The 19,761-nt window shown below is 44.0% G+C and overlaps 1 protein-coding gene across 9 annotated transcripts in view; it reads left to right on the forward strand.

The window, feature by feature from the left end:
- Positions 1-19,761, forward strand: part of MLLT3 (MLLT3 super elongation complex subunit) — a 358,426-nt gene that overhangs the window by 217,545 nt on the left and 121,120 nt on the right. For 6 of the 9 annotated variants that reach the window (XM_040359609.1, XM_040359582.1, XM_040359585.1 and 3 more), the window contains exons 4-5: positions 10,280-10,339; positions 17,034-17,177. In XM_040359609.1, the coding sequence (XP_040215543.1) occupies positions 10,280-10,339; positions 17,034-17,177 (204 nt within the window). The remainder of the gene's footprint in view (positions 1-10,279; positions 10,340-17,033; positions 17,178-19,761) is intronic. The other 3 variants (XM_040359604.1, XM_040359614.1, XM_040359626.1) reach the window with 1 other exon arrangement.

Below are 19,761 nucleotides of genomic sequence, written 5' to 3' on the forward strand. Positions count from 1 at the left end.
TGTTTTTTTAAATATTTACTGTACTGAGGTTTTTAATGCTTTCCAGTGTGTTTTTGATTTGTTTACTGTGTCCCAGTACAGGAAAAATGCATCATGTTGTACTGTTTTTCTGGAACTGACCATACTGGTGTGAACTATGCCTTTTGGAAGCCACATAACTTACTTTCTATGCATTGGAGATAATGCACTGGACTACGTGTCCATTAAATTAAAAATAAAATAATTCAGTATATTGCAGCTCACCAATCATTAGTTGGATGTCTGCATTTAGTTTTTTCCCTATTTTTACCTGGTGATCTGGCCAGCAACACACCTTCTGGATGAAGGAGCAATAGAGACACCTTTGGACAGCAGCATTATCACTCAGTGAGGACAGGGGTTGGTGAAGTGCTAGATGTAATAAAAGATTTAAATACAGTAACTACCGTATTTATTGGGGTATAGCGTGCTCCCGCGTATAGCGCGCACCCCTAAAGTTGCCCGAAATTCCTGTGGAAAAAAGATTTTTTGTACTTAGTTTTGGTGTCTTGCGCGGCGTCCATCGGCGGCCTCGTCGCGTCCGTCTGCGGCTTCGGGTGTCCTCTTCGTCGGGGCCGGCATCCTTCTTCGGCTTCGGGTGTCCTCTTCGTCGGGTCCGGCGTCCTTCTGCGGCGTCCTCGTGTCCTCCCCGCTCGTTTCCCGCGCCGAGTTTGAATACTGCGCCGACATATACAGAGCGCAGTACACTCGCGTATAGTCGGCAATGCTCGGCTACTCTCGCGCTCACGTCCTGTACGTCAGCGCGAGAGGAGCCGAGACTGGCCGACTATACACGAGTGTACTGCGCTCGGTATATGTCGGCGCAGTATTCAAACTCGGCGCGGGAAAGCGGGTAACGGCGTATATCGCACACCCACAATTTTGCCCTGATTTTCAGGGCAAAAAGGTGCGCGGTATACGCCGATAAATACGGTAATTGAAGCCAAACTTCAGCTTACACTTTATAAGCAGCAACAGTTTCCCCTTTTGGGGGCAAGGGCCCAGATTCAAGAAGCAATTGCGCCCGTGTAACCATAGGTTACACGGCGCAATTGCTTACTTGCTCCGGTGTAACGAGTGCTCCTGATTCAGGAACCTCGTTACACCGACTGCAGCCTAAAATCTGCGCGGCATAAGGCTCTTATGCCACGCAGATTTTAGGCTGCATTCTTGCGTGGGCCGCTAGGGGGCGCTCCCATTGTGATCAGCGTGTAGTATGCAAATTGCATACTACCACTGATTCACAATCTTGCGCGGGCCCTGCGCAAGCCAGGTACGGAGTTTCTGTACGGCAACTTTAGCACAAGGCTGCCCCTTCTAATAGTTCACTTTGAAGCAAATGACGTCCTTGCGACGTCATTTGCCGCAATGCACGTCGGGAAAGTTTCCCGACGGAGCATGCGCTGTATGCTCGGCGCGGGAGCGCGCCTAATTTAAGTTATTCCCGCCGGGATCATTTACATTGCGCGCGCTTATGCCGGGCAATTTTGCCGGCGCGCCCTCGCAATTTACGGAGCTACTGCTCCGTGAATCGAGGGCAGCGCAAAATATTTGCGGGGGCGCAGGGCAAAATCGTTGCCCTGCTCCCCCGCAAATATCGCGCAAATGTACCTGAATCTGGGCCAAGGTCTTGCATACATTTAAAGCTGACTATTCTAAGCACCCCTGTCAGCTTTAAATGGTTTGTCTCAACCCTCTGTTGAAAAACAACAGACTTGCTGGCAAGATCACCAAGTGAAAATATAGCAAGAAAGGCTAAAAAATAAATAAAACAAATGCAGCTACCACATTTAGGAATCGGTAAGCTGCAATATAATAATCAATTAGCTTTTGGGTTTTTTACTGCTTTAATGTAGCACACATAAACTTGCTACATGGTGGAAGTGACACAAAAATGTTAATCTAGCCTGAGCTTTTACTGTATCTCCTACTGGATGCAGGCTCTGCCTCTGATATGTTTCGCCCTTGATTAGGCTGGCTTGTGTATGCAGCTGCTGATCTTGCTTAGGAGCCAAATAGATCATTTTTCTTGTACTGGAATGCACTTTGTGACCAAAAATGAGCTTATGTCTGGTTTTATTAATTGAGTGACGATGAAACTTTTCATCACAGTGTCATCTGTCGTATGAATATAGCTTCTACAGCTAATTGAGCCTAATGTTTTATAAAGAATGATTAGCAGCTTCTGAATTGCTGTCAGACATATGTTTCACAAAATGTTTGCAGACGTCAATCATGTTTATAAATGCTTTCTTGATTTTACTGTGACTTGCATAGACCCTGAACTTGTTCTTCACTTATTTAAAGTGACACTAATGCCTCATATCTTTTTACCTACTATGATAAAAGATAATCATTATTGACACATACACAGTGCAGCTCAGCTTAGATCCACTCGCCCCCTCCCTCCCTCATAGGATTTGATTGACAGCAGCAGAAGCCAATGGCACTCTCTGCTCTCAGATTGTCTACTGAGGGCAGGGAGAAAGAAAATGCTGCTGCAGATGGGCTCACCGTTGGATCAAGAAAGGACTCGGATAAGTGTTTGGGGAGAGGAGGAAACAAACAGCAAGGTGAAGGTTGTTTACCCTAATGTAGGTAATGCATTAAAGAAGAAGCATAGGCAAAGCTTTTTTCCCCCCTGCTTCTCCTATGGATCGGAGGAGTGCACTTCATTCTGCACTTCTGTAACCCGTTTTTAGCCTACAGAGAGCCAAAGTCTGCTGTAGGCTGATGTCACTCAGCCTGTCCAGGCTCTGCATGGATCCCAGCTTTACAGTCAGGATCCACCCAGATGCCTGGCCAGCAGCTGGCTCTGCCACTGGGCAAGCCGCTGGGAGACTGAGCCAGTTTCTCCCACACCTTCCACAGCCCAGTGCTCCAGTAAACACTGGAGGGGCAGAGCAGAGAGCCGGTGACTGACTCACTAAAGATTGAGAACTGAGCGACCAGCTGATCGCTCAGTTCTGGGTTTTAGAAGCAGCAGGGAACAGATGCAGCATCCACCTAGTAAGTATACTTCTTATTTAACCGCTTCCGGACCAGCCGCCGCTGTTATACTGGGGCAGGCTGGCCCCCCTGCGCAAGCCTTCGTAATTGTAAGTCGGCTTTTTAAGGTGCCTACGTACCCAAGGCGTGTTCCCGGAGCTGATGCGAGTGCCCGATGGTCGCGATTGCTTATTACAGAGCAGGAATAGGGATGTGTGTGTGTGTGAGTGAGTAAGTAACTTGTATAGCACTACAAATGCGAACTAAATCGCCTCAAGGCGAACACACACATCCCAGTTCTCTCAGGGACGAGGAGACTGATCGTGTGTTCATATTATGTATGAACACTGATCAATCTCTTCCCCTAGCTAGAACACATTTAACCCCTTGATCACCCCCTAGTGTTAACCCCTTCCCTGCCAGTGATATTTTTACAGTAATCATTGCATTTTTATAGTTCTGATCGCTGTATAAATGCCAATGGTCCCAAAAATGTATCCGCCATAATGTCGCAATACCGCAAAAAATCGCAGATTTACACCATTACTAGTAACAAAATAAATAATAAAAATGCCATAAAACTACCCCCCTATTTTGTAGGCGCTATAACTTTTGTGCAAACCAATCAATATATGCTTATTGCGATATATATTTTTTTTTTATCAAAAATATGTAGAAGAATATATATCGGCCTAAACTGAGAAAAAACTGTGTTAAAAAAAAGGGATATTTATTATAGCAAAAAGTATAAAAAAAAATTGTGGAAATCGCTGGATGGAGCTCAGGAAAGTGTTAGGGGGCCAAGGGGAGCTGCTGCACACAAAAGGTTTTTTATATTCATGCATAGAATGCATTAGGATAAAATACCTTCTGACTTTACAACCCCTTTAGAGCCGGTTCACACAGGCGCGACTCGTCAGGCGACTTAGCCGTCTGACAAGTCGCGCTCCGTTCCGTACATTGGAACCGTTCTAATAAGAGCGACTCAATTCGCTCCGACTTTAGAAAAAAGGTTCCTGTACTACTTTGGGACGACTTCAGGGCGACTTGCATTGACTTCAATACAGAAGTCATTTTGCAAGTCGCCTCTGAAGTCGTGGGAAGATCGCCTTGCCCCTGTGTAAACCGGCTCTTAAACATCAATGTTTAGTAACTGAAGTGCATAAACAAAATATCTTTAAAAAAACAAACAAAAGAACTTAAACTGAATATATCATCTCGGTCCACATAAAAAAAAATTCAAACACTGGCCTTTCACCACAGCACGCATTCTCATGATGATGTTTAATTCGGGCCACCAGGCCTTGCATCTCTTTGCTTGAATTTTGCACGCATACCTGCTTTACCCATAGGTAGTTCATTACCATAATCCCAAACTGGGCCTCTTTTAGGCCTGCTGCCATTTTGCTCCTCAAGGGAGGACTAAAGCACTTCAAGCTATGTGCAGACTTTATATGCTGTTTAGAAGGTTTTTATTTTTAATGTTACTACTTGCCTGGTAAAGATGCATTTCTCTTCAAAGAATCATAAAGTTTGTAGTGTACATAGATTTGCAAAACAATGGGATAAAGGAATATTCCTGAACGTTCTTTTATCTCATGGTTACTGTGAAAATGTGCAAATGCATCAATGCAGTGCATGTTATCTCAGCTTGCAGAGTTTGCATTCATTGAATGAAACCAACAATTTTAATATTGCAGAATATACAGCCTCATGCTACATAACTAAGCTCCATTTCATGCTGAATAAACAAAATCATTCATCTTAAATAGAAAACCATCTTTAGATGGATTTAGATTTTTACTCCAAAAGCATTTTAATAAAATAAATTTGATCTAAATCAAAAAAATCTTTTTTTTTTTTTTTTTTTTTTTTTTTTTTAATCATTGATTTTTATCCACCCTAGTTGCCATTGTAAACCAAGACACCAAGTCCTGCTGTATCAATTGCTTGCTGTAAACATGCTTCAAAGAAAATGTCAACCCAGAATTTCATTTTTCTGATATGGGCCTTCTGTACCATGTATGAACAGATATCCTGTTCTCTTTGTAGTGTTTCCTTTGTGTGAAATACCTGGTGGTCCTGCCAGTTCCTCAGCTTTCCTATTGAAAGCTGACCACACCAGGCATGCGAGCTCTCCATCGTCAGTGTTCTCGCTGTACTGGGAACATTTGCCTCCTAAAATACTGGTTCCCTGCAAACCAGATTAGAAGAATTGGCTTTACTTTTATATTACTAATCTGTATTTTTGTCCCAGGTCAGCCTCATGGTAATGCAGTTGAGCAGTATTTTCATTAAGAGGTTAGGAAAGGCAGCCTCTGTACTTTCCACCCTCAGTGCAAGTATTTTTTAAACCTAAATTCAGGATTAAAAATGTATATTTCATGATATTTGTATAGCATCATCCAGGGACCCCAGCTTCTATTAGATGAGCCTAACAGAAATGCTGGGATGTACGTGTTCTAAGATGCTCTACAAAATACTAAATATGTGCAGGTACCTGGAGGAGCATCCTAACCCGTAAAAAAAAAATCTCATTATAGCCACAGCCACCAGGTATCCAATAAATGGGAATATAACAATATTCTTGTGCATGCATGTGTGTGGAACTGTAAAATTGCAGTTAGAACTCTTTGTTATATATTTGTTTCCTTTCTTACCCTAATGTGGTTCGTTATTAAGTCCTAATTGTTTTTACCTTAATGCATTCCATGCTTTATGTAAAAAACCTTTCTCCTATTACCTTCCAGGACGGCACACCTGAGAGATAAGGGCTTCTCCCTACAAGAAACACAATCAATTGACAGCTTGTTATAAGTCCCCACCCTTCCCCTTGATCCCCCTGTTGAGACTGGTTCTAGGGAAGCCGGGGAGGGCTGAACTAACCTGCAGGCTTGTCCTTCTCACAGGTTGCCTTTAAGGCTGCACCAGCACTCTGGCCACAGGGAGTGTGCGCCATCGCTGTAAGTGCAAAAAACGCTGTTGCCAGCTGCTCTCTGTCTCATAAGGGTTCTGGGGAAAAGCCATCTTGCATTGGAGGAAGTGCTGCGCTCCATGCCAAGCTCTGGATAAGGTCACAGCCGCCTCACAGGAAGTGGGCAGCGCCGGAGGAGTAGCGCCACCCGGAAGTACCTCTAAAACACCAGGAGAACAGCGTGGAGAATGGCATGAGGAAGGAGAGACAGAGCAAGGCGGCGCACATCGGTTAGCTCACTGTACTAAGCCCTTAGCGGTACCAGCAGCCGAGGACCAGGCCAACCTCCTCATGGAACAGGAACTGCAGGCAGATCCAGGTCGGGTCCCAGTGAGTAAAAACCCCTAGCGGGAAAAGGGGGTGAGAGACTCTGGCTTCTAAGGGGTCTGAGAATCCTTGGGCCACCCAGGACAAGCTGGGTTTCACTAATCACCTTATCCTCCACCTCCCAGTACAAGCCCACTGTTAGGGGAAGGACAGAGTAAGTTACATGTATGCTCTACCTCTTGTCTTTCAGAATCCTCCAGCAGAACACAGGAGGCCCCAGATAAAAAGCCTCTTGCCGCAACAGGGCATAGCTCATCAAAAAAAAAAAAAAAGTGGGTACTGTAAGGATAAGCTTCCCAAATCCCATTCCAATCCCTTCTGCTATAAATGTATTACTAAATAAGCAAGGGAAAGAGGCTTCAACCTTAATCAAGAAGTTCCTTTCATCTAAGTAGCCGAAAATGCTTGCAACAGTCAAATCTTTATGTGAAGCCGCCGGGCAATCAACAGCCCAGGGCCTTGACCCAGAGCAGCTTGCCCCTAGAGAAGTGAAGACACAGGAGGATGTCAGGCTAAGGTGACACCTCTTCACCCTGGAGGATCTGGATGGGCTCCTATAGGTGATATATGCCACAGAGGAGATTCCAGAGACCCCCAAAGTGACCTCCACACAGGACAAGGTATACAGGGGGCTGAGCAAGGCTCAATCCAGGGTGTCCCCACTCCACCAGCCCCTAAAGGATCTGATCCTACAGGAATAGAGGGAACCTGAAAGGAAAATTTTCAGACAAAAAACCTGGAAAAGGAGATTTCTCTTTAGAGAGGGTGGCGGGGAGAAATTTTGTAAGCTCACAAAACTGGATGCAGCTCTGTCTCAAGTCACCAAGCAGTCTGACCTCTCCTTTGAGGATACAGGTAGTATTATGGGTCTGATTGACCGTAGATCAGAATCCCTCCTTAGAAAGGCTTGGGATGCAAATGCATCAGCCATGGGTCCAGCCTTAGCGGCAGCCTGTGTGGTCAGCAATGCAGACTTCTGGGTTGAAAGCTGACCAAACACCTGTCACAGGAATCTGAATCCAGTGACATCCTCGACTCCCTATCAGTGATAGGAAAATCCGTTGCATACCTTTCAGATGCCGCAGTTGAGTCTGCAAGAGCCTCGGCTAAGGCGGTCACAATAATCAACTCAGCTAGAAGTATGGATTAAGGCGTGGGAAAGGAGATGTCACATCAAAGGGTAAACTATGCGGCCTTTTCTTTCAGGGCTCATTGCTGTTTGACCAGGGCTTAGGTGATGTCCTGTTTAGGTCCTCAGAAAAGGGTGATTATTTCCCAGTAAAGCCCAAGAAGGAAACATTTAAGAACATTTTTATTGGTCCCCCGAGGCAACCACAGCATAGTGTCAAAGAAAGAGCCCAACAGGAGGCGGGGCAGTGGTAGGGGGAAGGCAAAAGAGCAACTTACTGTTTTCCTCCCCCAGAGTTGGCGCCAAGGAAACTAAGTCACGTCAAGATCAGGGTGGTGGGTCGACTGTCTTACTTTGTCCCATAGTGGGAAAATATATCAGACAGCACCTACATCTGCCAAATCCTGCGAGAAGGTTGTCGCCTGGAATTTTTGGCAAAACTTCCCCTCTATGATCACCCTCGCACACCCCCCCCAGGGATACCCTGAAAAGATCAGCCCTTCTGGATGGTATCCAGGAATGGGTAGAACAGCATGTGGTGGTACCCGTACCAAAAGATTCTACTCCCATGTATTCGTTGTTCGCAAGCCGTCAGGAAAGTATCGACTTATAGCAAAACCTAAGAAACCTGAAAAAGTTCCTGGATTACAAAAAATATGCGATGCAGAGTATCTACTCCGTACGCAAATACCTCATGGCCTGCATGACGACACTGGACCTCAATGATGCCTTCCTGCATGTTCCAATTCACTTGGATAATTAGACATTCTTGAGGTTTGCAGTAGTCGTCGGAGGGAAGATTTTTCACTTGCAGTTCAGAGCCCTCCCATTCGGGTTGACAGCCAGCCCAATGATTTTTGCCAAAATCCTAGCAGAAGCAGTAGCCTTTCTGCATCCCCAGAGTATATCTCTGATTCCCTACATGGACAACCTACATGGACAAACCTACTGGTCTCTGGACCGTCAGTTGCCCAAGTCTGTTCAGACACCAACAAGGTAATGTCAGTCCTGGAAACCCTGGGCTGGATAATCAGTATGGAAAAATCCTCCCTCAAACCAGAAAAGGTCAAGACCTTCTTAGGCTACCTAGTAGACACCAAACTACAGAAGGTCTTCTTGCCAAAGAACAAGGTGGCAAAACTAGCTTCATCAGTCGCGCTCCAGAAAGGAGGTGCTAAGGACCCTGGGCCTGATGTTGGCAAGTATATCAGTCATTGTTTGGGCACAACTTCAATCAAGAGTCCTTCACTTTTTCCTCTTGTGCTCCTGGGACGAAAAGAGCGAGTCCCTGGACCAGAAGATGGTGCTCATCCCTCAGGTCCTATCCTCCCTAGAGTGGTGGACAGTGCCCACCGATGGCAGCACCTGGGGGTGGGGGGCCACTTAGAAAAGGAGACATCCCAAGATCAATGGAACAGCTCACTCGGTCAGATGTCATCCAACTACAGGGAGCTCAAAGCGGTGGGAGAGGCCCTGAAAACCTTTTCAAGAAAACATCATAAACAAGGAGGTTCTGGTCAGCTCCGACAATGCCACTGTTGTAGCTTACCTGAATCCCCAGGAAGGCACCAGGTCCAGACCCATTCTGGAATTTTTCAAGGAGATCTTGGACTACGCCGAAGGGAAGGTTCTCTTCATATCAGCTGTCTACATAAAAGGGACACGCAACAGCGAGGGGGAATGGGAACTGAACCCCAAGGTATTTCAAAACCTGGTGCAGCTCTTCGGAAATCCAGAAATACATCTGTTCGCCAACAGACAGAATAGAAATGTGAAGAGATATTTCTCGATTTCTCAAGAGAGGAAGTCAGAAGGGTTAGATGCCCTGTCTCAGACTTGGCAGTGCAGGCGACATACGCCTTCCCACCCCTAGCACTGATTCCACGGTTCCTTCAGAAGCTCAACCAGTCCACAGGCCAGCTCCTCCTGATAGCGCCCTGGTGGCCAAGGAGAGCTTGGTTCACAAGCTTAAGATCCATGGCGGTGGCAGAGCCAAGGATGCTTCCAAACAGGCTGGATCTTCTCAGGCAGGGTCCAGTGCTACACCCAAGACTGGAATATTTCCAGCTGACGGCCTAGCTAGTGAGCACCAGATATTAAAGCGTAAGGGCTGCTCAGAGAGAGTGATGGGTACCCTCCTTCTGAGCAGAAAAAGAGTGACTAAGAAAATGTACTTAAAAGTTTGGAAGACTTTCGGTTCCAGTATAAAAAAACAGATGACCTTTACCACTGTCCCGGTTATCTTGGAGATTCTCCAGGATGGAGTAGAAAAGGGTCTAGGTGGTCAGCACCCTTTGGGTACAGATGTCAGCGCTCTCGGTCTACCTTGACCCTCTGCATACTTCATTTAAAGTCCCAGCAAAGGTTAAAGCCCATTTAACCAGGTCACTAGCAACTTCCTGGGCTGAGAAAGCAGGGGCCTTCTGGGAACAAGTCTGCAGCGTGGCCACCTGGTCCAGTCGGGATACGTTCCTGAAGCACTAACGTGTGGAAGTATTGTCACCGCAAGACTTGGCCTTCGGCCAGAATGTCCTACTAGTTGTGGTCCCACCTTGAAGGTAGGCCTGTGTTTACTTGATTATCCTCTCAGGTGTGCCGCCTGGAAGGTGATAGGAGAAAACCTACGTTAGACTTACCGGTAATGGTATTTCTACGAACCTTCAAGGACAGCAGGCCTACTTTCCCTATGGTTGAAGGAAAATTAGTTGAACACTAGGTGGTGAGTACCTATGTGGAGTGATTCTCCTTGTGAACTGGTTCGGGGATTACTTTATTACAAACTGGGGATCAAGGGAAATGATGGGGACTTATAACAAGCTGTCAATTGATTGTGTTTCCTGTAGGGAGGAGCCCTCATCTCTCAGGTGTGCCGTCCTGGAAAGTTCGTAGAAATACCGTTACCGGTAAGTATAACATAGGTTTTTAGTGCCTGTTTTTTCCCCTCCCCCACTAAATACTTACCCGGGTCCTGTATCGATCCATCATTGTGCTTGTCTGCAGTCTTCTCTCCTCTCTGCTCTCTTACAGATTTGGCTAAGAGCAGCAGGAGCCATTGACTCCTGCTGCTGTCAGTCAAATCCAGTGATCAGGGGGGTGGGCCCGAGCTGTGCTGTGTATGTCAATGGATGCACACAGCCTGGCTCGGAATCAAGCCCGCACATGTGCCACCATAGGGAGAGGCTTACTATGCTTTCACACACAGAAGAGGAGGAGCCTAGAGCGCTGACGGGGGACCACAGAAGCTAAAATCATTGCACGGAGTATACCATTTTTTTATTTTAGGAAAAAACAAATAACTTTACAACTGATTTAACTACTTCCTGTCCGCTGTATAGACAAATAATGGCGGGTGGGGTGCTCTGTTGTTTTGGGACGATGTCATATGATGTCGCCCCAGTCTCCCTGCACTCTTTACCCATGTGATCAGCGCTGTATTGAAGCGGTTAAAGATAGCTCTCTATCTTCTCTAATTTGAAAGTGCAATTCATACTTTTACTGTATATTAAAGTGGAACTTTACGCTCTTAATCAGCATTGACTATTTTTAATCCTTATTCTGCTAGCATTAGTAAATGGATAGGGAAGTGTATTATCCCTTTCATGATTAAGCCTATTTCTGACATTTGGTGTTTACAAGTTAAAATACGTATTTTTTGCTAGAAAATTACTTAGAACCCCCAAACATTATATATATATATATATATATATATATATAACAGACCAAAAGTTTGGACACGCCTTCTCATTCAAAGAGTTTTCTTTATTTTCATGACTATGAAAATTGTAGATTCACACTGAAGGCATCAAAACTATGAAGTAACACATGTGGAATTATACATAACAAAAACGTGTGAAACAACTGAAAACATATTTCATATTCTAGGTTCTTCAAAGTAGCCACCTTTTGCTTTGATTACTGCTTGGCACACTCTTGGCATTCTCTTGATGAGCTTCAAGAGGTAGTCACCTGGCGCAGCACCCCATCACTCTCCTTCTTGGTCAAATAGCCCTTACACAGCCTGGAGGTGTGTTTGGGGTCATTGTCCTGTTGAAAAATAAATGATGGTCCAACTAAACGCAAACCGGATGGAATAGCATGCCGCTGCAAGATGCTGTGGTAGCCATGCTGGTTCAGTATGCCTTCAATTTTGAATAAATCCCCAACAGTGTCACCAGCAAAGCACCCCCCACACCATCACACCTTCTCCTCCATGCTTCACGGTGGGAACCAGGCATGTAGAGTCCATCCGTTCACCTTTTCTGCGTCGCACAAAGAGACGGGGGTTGGAACCAAAGATATCAAGTTTGGACTCATCAGACCAAAGCACAGATTTCCACTGGTCTAATGTCCATTCCTTGTGTTCTTTAGCCCAAACAAGTCTCTTCTGCTTGTTGCCTTTCTTTAGCAGTGGTTTCCTAGCAGATATTCTACCATGAAGGCCTGATTCACACAGTCTCCTCTTAACAGTTCTAGAGATGTGTCTGCTGCAAAAGGTGGCTACTTTGAAGAACCTAGAATATGAAATATATTTTCAGTTGTTTCACACTTTTTTGTTATGTATAATTCCACATGTGTTAATTCATAGTTTTGATGCCTTCAGTGTGAATCTACAATTTTCATAGTCATGAAAATAAAGAAAACTCTTTGAATGAGAAGGCGTGTCCAAACTTTTGGTCTGAACTGTGTGTATATATATATATATATATAATATTTTTTTAGCAGAGAATCTACAGCAGGGATCCTCAAACTACGGCCCTCCAGCTGTTGCGGAACTATACATCCCATGAGGCATTGTAAACCTCTGATATTCACAGACATGATTAGGCATGATGGGAATTAGCCCGGTCAGAGCGGTGGCGCGAGGGGGGGGATGTCCCCTCCCGCTTCTCTGGCATAACAACCGAGCAGCGTTTAGCCGCATCGGTTGTTATGCCTGGATAGCCAATCGCCCGCTCTAAACAACAGTACTGGGATGATGCCTGCAGCTGCGGGCATTATCCGGTATAGCCCCTGAAAGCCTAGGCCGCATATATGCGTACGCACGGCGGGAAGGGGTTCAATTTACTTGTTCTAATTATTATTATTTTTTTACATTTCATCAGTTACTTTTTGGTTTCCAGGTCTAGGCAAATGTCATGCATCCCAGGGGTCTTTAACAGGGAAGAAGGGTTTTTCTGAGCTAAGCACATCCTCCTGCTTGCATGCCTGAGCTAAAGGCAGAAGGATTCCAGGATGTAAATGATACATGAAGCATCTGTCCTTACTAAAGATGGTCAGGGCCAGAAATGCTAAGGAGTGTATTTCACAAGTGATTTTTCAGCAAAATAAAGCATTGAGACTTGGATAGATTGGGAAGTTTGCTTTGAATTTTTAAAATTGAATAAAGCGTTTTCTGGTTTGTGGTGCACTGTAGTTCCACTTTAACCATGTACTTGTTCATGATAGAATATCACCATAAATAATATAGTTTGCTTTTGATGAGAGTAGATAGTGGATGTGACTTTTTTATATTGAAATGCTGTAGTATTGATAGTAAAAAAAACATCCCCCTCTGGGTGATCTATGTACATTGCAAGGAGTGTAACAAACCTTTGTTGCAGATCCCTACCTTTTGTTATTCTGAAGAAATCCTTGTGTGTGTTTGTCTCTGCCTCTGCACTGAGTGGAACTAATGGGAGTGCTTTCATAATTAACTGTCAGGTATGGCAGCAGCAGGGCACTAATGAGGAAATCTGCTGGGCCTACATCCCTTTTAGACGGGTTTCTATTGAAAGTATCTCTCCAAAAGTGACATTTTTGTTGCAGGGGATGCCTGAAATCGGACTTGTATCTTAGTATAGATTTCTGGGAAAATTGGTGAGCACTCTGTGTACAGAATTACCCCAGGTAGCCATATTGCAATGCATTCTCAGAAAATTACAGAGCTGCAGATTGAAAAGAAAAGGTCATTTTTTTTAACCGCTTGCCGATCAGCCGCCACAGTTTTACGGCGGCAGGTCGGCTCGGCTGCGCGAGATCACGTAATATTACGTCATCTCGCGATTCAGCCAATAGGGGAGCGTGCGCACCCCCTGCTCGCCCCTGGTCCCGACGCGCATGCCCGGCAGCCGCGATCACCGCTGGGCACCCGCGATCGCTCGTTACAGTGCGAGAACCGAGAGCTGTGTGTGTCACACACTCACGGTCCTGTCAGGGGGAGAAATGCCTGATCGTCTGTTCATACAATGTATGAACAGCGATCGGTCATTTCTCCTAGTCAGTCCCACCCCCCTTCAGTTAGAACACACCCAGGGAACATATTTAACCCCTTCCCCGCCCCCTAGTGTTAACCCCTTCCCTGCCAGTGGCATTTTTATAGTAATCAATGCGTTTTTATAGAACTGATCGCTATAAAAATGCCAATGGTCCCAAAAATGTGTCAAAAGTGTCCAAAGTGTTTTTTTTTTTTAACCACCCAAACCTGCTTTAAACTATCTCTCTAATAAACCTCCGAAGGCTTCACAGAACAGCTGTATTTATACTGAGATTAAAGAGGAACTGCAGTCTGCTCACATAATTTGTAATAAAAACATATTTGTTATTCTAAAGTTTCCCTCCAACCACTTTGCATATTTTATATATACTGTGATTCTGTACTTGCCAAATATGCTGCAGAAATCTTACTCCACTGAGTCTGGCTGCATCCATTTTAACTGTGGGCAGCTGAAGCTTCAGCCTGTTCACTTCCTGGATTTACACAGATGCACAGAGGCACACCTCCAGCTCTGCAGCCCTCATTGGGCCTTTTATGACTCATCCCCCCTCCCTTTCTGGCTAACTCACAAGAGTGAGAGAGAGAGCTGTGCATGATGTCATAAGCCTAGGCTTTTTTACAGACAAGAAATAGGAAGTGGGCTGTAAAAGGTATTTACTGGCTATTTTTTATTTAATTTTTTACCTTCCAAAGTTAAAACAACAAGGGCAAAAGATTTAACCACTTAAGGACCACCCACTGTATATATACGTCCTCTTTTTAAACATGGATATCTCAGTAACGGCAGCAGCTGCTGCCACAACTGAGATATCCATGTTTTCAGTGGGCAGTCCGGTAAACGATAACGGCGGTCTCCGCGGCGGATTCGCCGCGAGATCGCCGTTATCGGTGGCGGGAGAGGGGCCCCCCCCCCCTCCCGCCGCTTTTCCGCGCCCTCCGCCGCTTACCGGAGCCGTCGGTAGCGGCGGAGGAGATCCGATGCTGCCGCCTTGTGTGTGAGGACTTGAGTGAGGGCAAGATGGCCCCCACCCGTCCTCATAGCTCTGCTGGGCGGAAGTGACGTCAAAACGTCAGTCCCGCCCAGCCTCTTAAAGAGACAATTTTTTTTCTGTCATTTTTTTAAATGACAAATTTTCCTTTTTTTTTTTTTTTTTTTGCATTTAAGCCTAAATATGAGATCTGAGGTCTTTTTGACCCCAGATCTCATATTTAAGAGGACCTGTCATGCTTTTTTCTATTACAAGGGATGTTTACATTCCTTGTAATAGGAATAAAAGTGATCATTTTTTTTTTTTTTTATATTTTAGTGTAAAAAATAATAAAATCAATAAAATTAAATGAGAAAACAAAAAAAAAATTTTTTTAAAGCGCCCCGTCCTGACGAGCTCGCGCGCAGAAGCGAACGCATACGCAAGTAGCGCCCGCATATGAAAACGGTGTTCAAATCATACAAGTGAGGTATCGCCGCGATCGTTAGAGCGAGAGCAATAATTATAGCCCTAGAGCTACTCTGTAGCTCAAAAAATGCAACTTATAGAATTTTTTAAACGTCGCCTATCTAGATTTTTAAGGGTAAAAGTTTGACGCCATGCCACGAGCGGGCGCAATTTTAAAGCGTGACATGTTGGGTATCATTTTACTCGGCGTAACATTATCTTTCACAATATATAAAAAAATTGGGCCAAATTTATTGTTGTCTTATTTTTTAATTCAAAAAAGTGAATTTTTTCCAAAAAAAGTGCGCTTGTAAGACTGCTGCGCAAATACGGTGTGACAAAAAGTATTGCAATGACCGCCATTTTATTCTCTAGGGTGTTAGAAAAAAAAAATATATAATGTTTGGGGGTTTTAAGTAATTTTCTAGCAGAAAAAAATGTTTTAGTCTTGCAAACACCAAATCTGAAAAACACCTGTGGTCTTTAAGTGGTTAATAGATGGAAAGTTGAAAAAATGACTGTAGGTACGCTTTAAATTACACACAGCAGATCAATAATTATGTGACTTCTGAAGTCACTTGGTTCCACTAGATTTTAGTTAGGGGGGCTGAATATAAATGCACGTCACACTTTTCACATACAGTATTTATTGGCGTATAACACTCGCTTTTTTACCCTGAAAATAGAGGGTAAACTGTGCCTGCGTGTTATACGCAGGGGGGGTGTGGAAAGTTTTTTTCCTAAAACTTCCCTCTTAAATTAGGGTGCGTGTTATACGCCGATAAATACAGTATTTATTTGTAAAACATTTTGAAAACCGTTTATCATTTTCCTTTCCTTTTTCATTTACATTTTTGGTTTTAACATGACAAAATGTGGAACATTTCAAGGGGTATGAATACTTTTTCAAGGCACTGTAATTATATATGTACCGCAGAATATTTTCTTGTTTCTTCTCCTCACAAAGTAAGGGGCAGATTCACGTACCTCCGCATCTTTACGCCGGGCGCAGCGTATCTAAGATACACTACGCCGCCGTAACTTTTTTTTTTTTCAAATCCTAAAAGAATTCGCGCCGTAAGTTACGGCGGCGTAGTGTATCTTTGGCGGCGTTAGGGGCGGAATTCAAATGGATATAATGGGGGCATGTTTTATGTAAATACGTTGTGACCCGACGTAAACAACGTTTTTTTGAACGGCGCATGCGCCGTCCGTGGGGGTATCTCAGTGCGTATGCTCGAAATTAAACCGGAACAAGCCAATGCTTACGACGGTGACGTCATTTTACGCAAATCCCTGTTCGCGAACAACTTACGCAAACGACGTAAAAAATTTAAATTTCGACACGGGAACGACGGCCATACTTAACATTGAGTACGCCACCATATAGCGGCTTTAACTAAACGCCGGAAAAAGCCGAACGCAAACGACGTAAAAAATGCGCCGGCCGGACGTACGTTCGTGGATCGCCGTAACTAGCTAATTTGCATACTCGACGCAGAATTAGACGGAAACGACACCTAGCGGCCGGCGGAAAAAATGCACCTAAGATCCGACGGCGTACTAAGACGTACGCCTGTCGGATCGATCCCAGATGCCGTCGTATCTTGTTTTGTAGATCCAAAACAAAGATACGACGCGGGAAATTTTAAATTTCGCCGGCGTATCAATAGATACGCCGGCGTAATTCTTTTGTGGATCTGCCCCTAAGTCTCTCTTCCAGCCCTCTTCTCTGAAATGTTAAGCAGAGGGACAGAATATTGGAAGTGAAACACAGAGCTCTGGTTAGGATTTATACATATTCTTTATTTTTATGGATGACTGAATTATCAGTAACACAAATCAAAATAGACAAAAAATATATATATACTTTCTTCCTGACTATATTTTTGCCTTTCCTTCTTGTAGGAAGAACCTAGGAAAGTGCGATTTGACTACGACTTGTTTCTGCACCTTGAAGGTCATCCACCTGTAAACCACCTACGCTGTGAAAAACTCACCTTTAACAACCCCACTGAGGAGTTTAGAAGGAAACTGCTTAAAGCCGGAGGGGTGAGACTTGTAGTTATGAATGCTAAGTATTTTATACAGTAACAAAACACCCTAAATTAAGATGTGCTTGTACGTAACAGGAACCACTAACAATATCCCAGTTCAAGCGCTAAGTGCCCACTGTTGTGGAGCAGCTATGGACGATCCTTAATTGAATTTTTTTTATTCCTTCCATCTTTGGCGCCAAATCCTTTTTGAGTAGTTGTACAGAACAAGATAGTGCAGCTTAATGATGTATTCTAGTAAGTGTTTATTCCATTTTAACGCTTGCTTCTATAATGTTGATTTTCAGACTGTGGAATATCCATTGAAAGAAGTATCTTTAAATTCCAAGTGAAGCTTCTGTACTTATTGCTGAAGTGCAGTCAATATGTGTATATAGTAATAAATATGCACTTTTTTTTTACCTTGCTTTTATGCTGTAGCAAGGGTCAGGGCCATCTTTAATGTTGATTGGACCCTGGGCAAAATTTTTCTTGGGGGCCCCCCCTATGCAATTTTGCTCTCCACCGGCTCTGAGACATACAATAAATATTAGCTAGACTTAAAATCATTTTACTGTATCAGATCAGGCAGTGATTGCGATTGGTTGCCAGAGGTTACAGCATATCATTACCACTTACTGACTGGTTGCTAGAGGTTACAGCACACATTATGTCTTACTGATTAGTTGCTAGAGGTTACAGCACATGATTTCTTTTTGTTGATTGGTTACTAGAGATTACTGTTCAGTAATACTGTTCACTGATTGATTGCTAGAGGTTACAGCACATCATCTCTTCACTGCAGAGGGGAATGATATACATACGAATGTCGCCGGCCTCCGTTATTTACATATGAATGCTGGTTATTTACATGTAAACACAGGGTCTGCAGGTAGGTTGGAGTCATCCATACACAACAATAGGGCAGAGCTGGGCAGCATTAGTAGCAGCACTTCACGCTGAGATATCGAGACACAGCACTAAAAACAGGACTAGAACTTCAAGGGAATTTAAAATGGGTACGTTGGCAAGGTGTGAGGTAGCTGATTTGGGCCCCACAACAATGACAGGGCCCAGGGCAGCTTCCCCTTTTGCCCTGCCTTAAAAATGGCCATGGCAAGGGTCACAATACCCTGTTCTGGCAGTAGCCAGAGAGCTAGACTGCCGCTGACACACAACTTGGTGTCCTGGGTCTCTAGTAGTCTGACATGCCCAGTGCTCCAATAACATTTCTAGCTGCCTTTTTTTCTTATATGTTTCCAGGACTGTGTAAAGCAAGAAGAAACCGCTTTTGCAGCAGTGCTCCTTTTCTCCCCAGTGCCATCTCCTGCGGTCTAACTGTTCTGCGGTCCAGTGCCAGGCCGCTTGTGGGTAGAATACATCATTCAAACCCATGTACCTTGTTCCTTGAGCTCAGGGTGTCATGATTCTGATTGCAGAGGGTGTCTCATCATAGTGCCTTACACTCAATGTACAATGCTGCAGAGAATATTGCTGACATCATTGCTTTAGTGATATTCTTTGCATTATCAAGGACCACCTATCACTGGCCAAGAGGAGAAGAGGAAGGGGACATTGCGGGATTAATTTACTAAAGGCAAATAGGATGTGCAATTTGCAAGGGAATTTGCCCCAGAGCTTAGTGGATGAGGCGAAGCTCTGCTGACTTCCATCATCCAATCATGTGCAAGCAAGAATGTTTTGGGTATTGTTTGCAAAGCCAAATTACACCACATTCAATTATCTCTCAGGGAAACTTTCCTTGCAAAATGAACAGCATATTCACTTTAAGTAAATTAACTCCTGTGTGTCAAGTGACCAGGCAGAAGGTATGAAATCAATCTTATCTGGCAATAGCCAGGGCTGCTGTGCGTCACCAGGGTTGTAGGATTGTATACAAGTTGTGAATATGTTGTGGAGGACAATTCTTTCTGAATAATTTTCTAGGCCTCAATGCTAATTTGTTTGGATATAATTTAGTTTTATGTGTTTTCTATTACAAATTTAATTTATAAGACATTATAACCCAGGAGAGGTAAAAGGAACCAAAAATACCTCCACTAAAGCAGACCATACACGGTCGAATTTCGAACAAATTTTATTTTCAAAATTGTAACGTTTTTTTTTTTGTTTTTTTTTTGTGATCCGATGATGCCACCATTGATTTTTGAAATTTGGCCGACCAAACCTTCATGTTGCCGGGAATATTCGTTTCTCTCCGGGAATATTCTTTTCTTGCACATGCGCATTTTTTTTTCTATTACATTTCTCGCACGATTTTCCCATCATTGATCAGAAAATCATTTGTTTTTCAAAAAATTTCCAACATGTCGGATTTCTCAAATTTGTTGCAGCCCACGAACGGTGCGAAATTCGTACGAAAATTCTTTGATACGATTTTCGAAAGATAATTCTGTTGAAATTCGAACCGCGTATGGCTGCCTTAAAGCAGTGTGTAAAACAGAGGAAGCTTTTTCTAACAGCAGGTATGCACAGGTCTGTCACATAATAGAAAGATTATTCTCATTTCTGGAACCATGCGAATAATTCCATTTTCCCTAATGGCCAACTGCACATTTAGAACTGCTGGTGTTTACAAC

The sequence above is a fragment of the Rana temporaria genome, chromosome 1 (genome assembly GCF_905171775.1).
Source record: "Rana temporaria chromosome 1, aRanTem1.1, whole genome shotgun sequence".
Taxonomy (NCBI): domain Eukaryota; kingdom Metazoa; phylum Chordata; class Amphibia; order Anura; family Ranidae; genus Rana; species Rana temporaria.